The following is a 6,552-nucleotide window of genomic DNA, read 5'->3' as shown; positions in this document are numbered from 1 at the left end:
ACCAGACATTGAACCTTGTGAAAATTTATCATCGATGAACATATATTTCCCTTTACTGAGAACTTACATATTCATAAATGTCAGGCACAATCCAAAGCACCATGAACTTGTTGAATCCTACCAGTGATCATACCTTCCAGGGTAAAAATAATTAAAATACAGGGTAAAATGTTCTATAGTAAAAATATAGAGAGAAATTATCAGAAGAGCACAATCTGTGGAGCTCTGAACTCTATGAGTGTGGACAGAAGCTTTAAAATTGGTAGCAATACTTAAACACAGTTGACCTTAGAACAATCCAGGGGGTAGGGGCATGAACCCTTGCAGGTGAAAACATGCATATAACTTTTGACTCTCCCAAAACTTAACTACTAATAGCTTGCTGTTTATATGAAGATTTACTGATAACATAAACAGTTGATGAATACATATTTTGTATGTTGTATGTATTATATACTGAATTCTTACAATAAAGTAAGCTAGATAAAAGAAAATATTAAGAAAATCATAAGGAAGAGAAAATACATTTATGGTATTTATTGAAAAAAATTCATATATAGGTAGATCATGCAGTTCTACCTATGTTATTCAAGGGTCAACTTTATGCAGAGGCTACATCCATTTGTTTATTCATTTAGTCATTTAACAAATAAATGTGAAATACCTATTATATGAATCACTGGATTGGGCTCTGAGACTACGGTGACATAGGACAAGTCCACGTATTCCCGTTGCTCACAGGAAAGCTGGAATAAATATGAGGCTGGATGATAACTTATAAACTCAGCTAAGCTCAACTTGATGAGTCAGAGAAAGCCTCTGACTCATGCAAGTGACTATGCAAGTGACTCAAAACATGAAGGACAGGAGCAGTTGGCCAGGTAAAAAGTGGGGAAGGCCCTGGAGAGGGAAGCACTAGGGTGTGTGAAGGCCAGTGGGTGAGAGTATGGGTTACTCTAGGAACTAGGAGAAGTTCAGTCTCACTGAACTGTTGGCTGAAGTGTGGAGGAGAGAGCAACCAGGTCACGTAAAGTCTAAAGAGCCAAGAATCTGAGTATATTCTTTAGGGCAATCAGAATCTTATAAGCAAGAGAGTAATCGAATTTTATTTTAGATAAATTACTTTGGTTGTAGTTGAGAGGAGTACTCCCCAAATTCTTCCATCATTACTCACTATTACTCCAAAAAGATTTTTAGAGAACTCATCTCAAATATATGAAAATGTGTTTATTTACAAATACTATACGGGTTTGCTGTATTAATATATTGTTTATTTTAAAAACATACACAAAATTAAAAATTTAAAAGAATGACCTAATTTCAAAATGCATTTTAAAAATTACAAAGAATATCTTATTTTTTAAACACACCAATTATTCTGCTTTCAAATTGTCGATGTTTGTTTTCACGTAGTGGGTGTTTAGTTTTGATATGTCTTTCTGATCATCACTGCATCATTTTCATCAGATATCATCATCTCAGTGAGGACTTCCCTAATGATCTTATTTAAAATTAGAAACCCTTCCCTAACATTTCCCATCTCTCTCCCCACTTCATTTATTCTCCTATTACCTTTGAACACTCCATATAATTTACTTGTTTAGTTTATTAAACACCTTACCCCTCTCCCTACTAGTGCAGGGACTTGTCTTTTTTTGCTCACTGCCATTTCTGATGCCCAGAATACTGCTTGGCCCACCGTAGGTGCTCAAGAAATATTTGTTGTATGAGTAGAGTAAAGATCATTATTCATTGTTCTGAATGTAAATCTATGTATCAAATAGTCTTTCTGATCATTTTAAATTTTTTGGCCTGAATTTTTGTTAGACCAATGTAGGCCATCCTATTTCTGACTTGGAGTATGAATGAGGAAGCCCTTGATTAGAAATAAGAGAATTTGCTTGTGCTTGCATTACCACAGTTTTCTACAGGAATTTTTTAAAGCTCTATGGCCATCTGGTGAGGAAGGATTTGAGCAGCCACGAGCAGGTAGTGATAGGGTTTATATGTGTATATACAAAACAATAGACCATTGCAGCAGTCCAGGCAAGGTGAGGGTTAGTTTGGTTCGAACACAATAACATGATCTGGAATTCTGTCTACTGGGTTGATGTAGACGATCATGTGCTTGGGAGGGCTGGGAGCAAAGGAATGCAGGAGGGCCCTTTCTCGCCCTTATGACATTACCACTTTGCTAGTATACCACTTGTACTCTATGTGACACGTGTCTGAGTGAGATTGTCAGTGTCAAACCGTATATTGAGTTTTAATAAAGAATTAATATCCTTCTTATTTTTAGATAAAAAATAAATATAAGTAGAATTTCTAGTGTATTCTCTCACCTCAGTGGCTCACTCTGAACACTTTGAAGACATCTAGGGGAGGAGTGAAAGAATCCCGTAGGTCCTGGCTAAGGGCAGGAGAGCGGTTAGGAAGGTAATCCTGGATTCTCTCTTTCACCTGAGGAAGTCCAAGTGGGCAGGTTTTCAACTTTGAAGCGTTCAATCCTTACCGGGAAACATATTTTCTGCTATGCTTATTTTTTTTTAAAGTGTCCAAACCGAGGTCATGCCCCACCACACACATACACACACACACATTACACCACTACGTTGCTAATGTGTAAACCACCAACCCACTTAGATATGATAGTGAACATTTTCAGGATTTTCTGTTGTTAACTGTCTCTGCTTAACCGAAAACGTACCCAAATAATAGACCGATGCTATAATTAATGCTTTAGTTATGTATACAGGGATTTGCCGATAGTGAGGATTACTTAAAGTTTCAACGTGTTTTCAATAGTTCCCATTCCTAAATTCGTGGTCTGTGATATGATATGGGAGGTAGGAGTCTCGCTTGGCACAACATTTCTCTGGTTCCTTTCAAAATATTAAGTGAAGGAGAATCCGAGTCTGTCTCAATAAAAATTGGACCGGTGTCTTGATTCACTTCAACCACCTGAAGCATAGTCAAAATTCTGAAATGGTTGAGCGGAACCCGTCCCACTTTTTAGATTGCTTGTATTACCTTTTTATTTTTAAACCACAATTTTGTGTTGTTGTTGGGAAGCAGATCCTCTACCGTTCTTTCCTGGTAAACAGCAGTCTGTTGACTCTGTCTAATTTCAGTTGTCGTGGACCATGCTCAACAGAAAGAACAGCACTTGAAAGGAATATTTTTTAAATTATGACTTGGAGGTACAGTTTACTTAAGCAGGAATTGGGCAATTTATGTAGTTTACTTCATATATGGGTTGCATATGAAAGCCACAATTTACTGGTCTCACATTTATTGAAATGATGTTCTTGTGTCCCTTATGGATTGATGCCAGGGCCACGAACAGCCTTGCTGTTGGTCCCTTAATCCAGCTCCACACAGAGGGATAGTTTTAATGACTCGTTAAAGTCTCTTGTCGCCCTGAGACTCAATTACTCAAATTCAGGGACCATAATCTAATTGAATCATTTTAATAAGAGATCAAGATTTTCATCTAAATTTTAATTTAATCCACTCCAATGAATTATACTGAGGTTATTACAGCATCTTTCCAACTTCAGCAATAAAGGCATCTCCGTATTCACAAGGCAGTACAAAATCCTTATATGTGGCTGGATTCTTTCAAAGTAGAAGGCATTCACTTGTTCAGTCTTTTCTCTCTGAGCATGTTTGTATGCTATGTTGGCCCAGTTTGTGTGTAAATGGTGTATATTTGTGCATGAAATTGGGCCAGTATATTGAGCTGTGCATGAAAGGAATATGAGGTGATGTCTCAAGTATGTGATGACCGATCTGGACAGCACAGAGCTGAAGCATTCATTTTGCCATCTTGGCCATCAATACTGACCACCTTGGCTGTATGCAAAAGTCTGAGGTCTGTGTTATTCATGAGGTTGGCCAAATGAAGAACCAATGCCTCAGGATTCCATTTCTGTCATTCAGGTAGGCACAATTTTGGTCAACATTTGACATAAACTTTGTTCCGAAAAGCTTGGATCTAATATTATAAATTACAGATTCAAAGGGCAAGGGAGATGTAATAAAAATAAACAAAAATGTATATGCCTAATTTTCAAAGTAAATTATACATAAGATTATATTCACATATGGTTTTGTGATTTCTATCATCTTCCTCTTCTATCAGAGCTACTACTAGAATTTGGACTTAAATTTGAAAAAGAAAAAAACCATTAATCAGATACTAATTAGCATGTATCATTAAATGTTATAGAATGAGCCAGGAAGCCCACCTCCTTATAAATGGCTCATTTCATTTCTCCTATACTGTCAGATATTTGGCCATTTCTCTCTGATTCAGTTCTTTGCTGTGCAGACTGCAAAATATAATAACTTCTAAGCAGTGTGTAAAACAAAGTGCTCAATTCACTTTATTAAAATATCCAATAATAATTGATTTAAAGGCAATAAAATGTGTTCATTAGAGGGTTTATATTCAAGAAATATTGAAAGTATACCTAAAACTGTCACTTTTATTGTGAATGAACAGGATAATATAATTTGAAAAGAGTGTGATCATACTAAAGATTTGTCCTGCAGCATTATCTGATAGCTCGTAAAGCGCTGAAATTTAATATGATGCTTTCAGTCAGTTTAATTGAAATTTAATTGCCACTTTGGGCAGAAGGTTTAGATCTGATCAATAAAATATTAAAGATTTTGTGCTTTCGCTTGGAACAGCTCCGTTAGCTATGCATCAAGAGGACCCTACGTTTTCGGAGATATTTGTTTGTTATAGTCACACAATGCTCAATATCACTTTCTAATCTGAAAATGTTAATGTGCTGTGCAGACAAATAGTGGAAATAATAAAGCAATAGTTGACCCATTTAATTACGACACGATGAAAGAAATAACGGTCACCTTCAGATTCATGAGAAAGGCATTAATGTAAAAGAGCAATAAATATTTTGAAATGTCAAACCTCAGAAAGACAGAGTCCAACTTGAGCTGGGTTGTAAATCAAACTGAGGAAAGGACCTTGAAAAAAAGATGGTTCTTTGGTATTTTAGAAATAATTACTAATACAAAAAGGGTAATGATGAAACTATAAATTACATTAAAAAGGGCCATTAAAGAAGGATTAGTTTATAAAGCTGAGAGATGGTTCTTAAAATTGTCCTGCCTGGTTATTTCTACTTTTCATTTTATTCAGCACCCCCCACTCAATTATCTGATTATTAATAAATTAATTGATCACTACTTCGCAGTTCAAATACTAATGTTAACTTTCTCCTTTTCAAGGACCCCATGGGACTTCCATATTACCTACATTTTAGAAAGAAAAAGAGTTGGAGATTTCTTAAGCTATATGAACAGTAAACTGTAGAATAGCTTCAAGCTAAAGAACAACCCTATTAACATATTTTAAAATTATAATTTATTTCAGATTACTATATTCCAAAATATCTCTGATATTTGTGTGGTTATAGTTTTTTCCTAATGATCCCTGGTAAGCCCTTTTTACTCAAGGAACTTTTCAAAAGCTCTATATCAAGCACATAAACTACTTACCAGATTCTTTACTCACCAGATTCCCATGTGAGTCTAAGTTCAATAATATGGAATATTGGAGTTGTTGTTGTTGTTGGTTTTTTTTTTTTAACTTTTATTAGCATTTATTTGATGCTATATTTACTCCCGGGCCATATGTTTTGTTTCTTCAGTTTCTTCTGGGATATCTTTTTCTTCTGTGCAACTTCCTCTTCTGGTTTAGAAACAATCTGCTCTTTTTCAGTGAGGTTCATCTCAATGTGACAAGGAGAGCTGATGTAGGGGTTAATCTGCCCACCGGCTCTGTAAGTTCTATGCTGCATCTTGGGAGCTTTGTTCACCTGGATGTGCTCAATGACCAGAGAATCTATATCTAAACCCTTAAGTTCAGCGTTACTCTCTGCATTTTTAAGCATGTGCAGCAAGAATTCAGCACTATTTTTAGGCCACTGACTCTGTGTCCAGCCCCACTGCTTGGCCTGGGCACACCTACCAACTCCACCATTGTAATGACGGAATGGGACGCATTGCTTCTGTAAAGTGACATCCTTCAGATACTTGGTGGCTTTTTGGATATGCATACCCTTGATGGCCTGGGCAGTTTCATGAGTGTTCTTGAAACGAACACGAAGATTTGAACTTCTTGATTTGCATGATTTTGTGGGGTTTTCTGGGTCTAGTGAATAGAGAACCATTTTTGGAGGTCACCTCAGGCTGCTTACGAGAATAGCTATAGTATATTGTTTTATTTAGCTCAGCATATTTCTAAAGTCTACGTGTATTTTCTATTTACAACCATATTCAAAAAAGACTATCTGCAATGACCATAACCATTCTTTTTTTTTCTTCTAACAATCTCTGTCCCAGATTTCTCTTAATCATCGGCTATCACCATAGTTTTTAATCTTATACTCTTATTGAAATAGATCATTTATTTTCTTCTGAAGTAGACACAATTTTTTTTCTCAGTGACCAGTAAACATTATTTAGACATCTAGATGCTTGGCACTATTCTAGGGCCTGGAAACATACTAATGTCTG

General features: G+C 36.0%; 1 protein-coding gene across 1 annotated transcript; it reads right to left on the bottom strand.

Moving 5' to 3' along the window:
- Positions 1–5,623: 5,623 nt before the first annotated feature.
- LOC120587121 (60S ribosomal protein L17-like) lies at positions 5,624–6,223 on the bottom strand. The gene has a single exon (XM_039843802.1). It carries the CDS (start codon positions 6,204–6,206, stop codon positions 5,637–5,639), a length of 570 nt encoding a protein of 189 aa, XP_039699736.1. The 5' UTR covers positions 6,207–6,223; the 3' UTR covers positions 5,624–5,636.
- Between the last annotated feature and the right edge of the window lie 329 nt (positions 6,224–6,552).

Source organism: Pteropus medius, unplaced genomic scaffold (assembly GCF_902729225.1).
Source record: "Pteropus medius unplaced genomic scaffold, Ma_sr-lr_union100, whole genome shotgun sequence".
Lineage (NCBI taxonomy): Eukaryota > Metazoa > Chordata > Mammalia > Chiroptera > Pteropodidae > Pteropus > Pteropus medius.
The sequence above is the reverse complement of the archived record's forward strand: the minus strand, read 5'-3'. Positions and strand labels throughout refer to the sequence as shown.

Coding starts and splice junctions, on each gene's coding strand:
- LOC120587121 (XM_039843802.1), bottom strand. CDS start 6,206: ATGGTTCTCTATTCACTAGACCCAGAAAACCCCACAAAATCATGCAAA.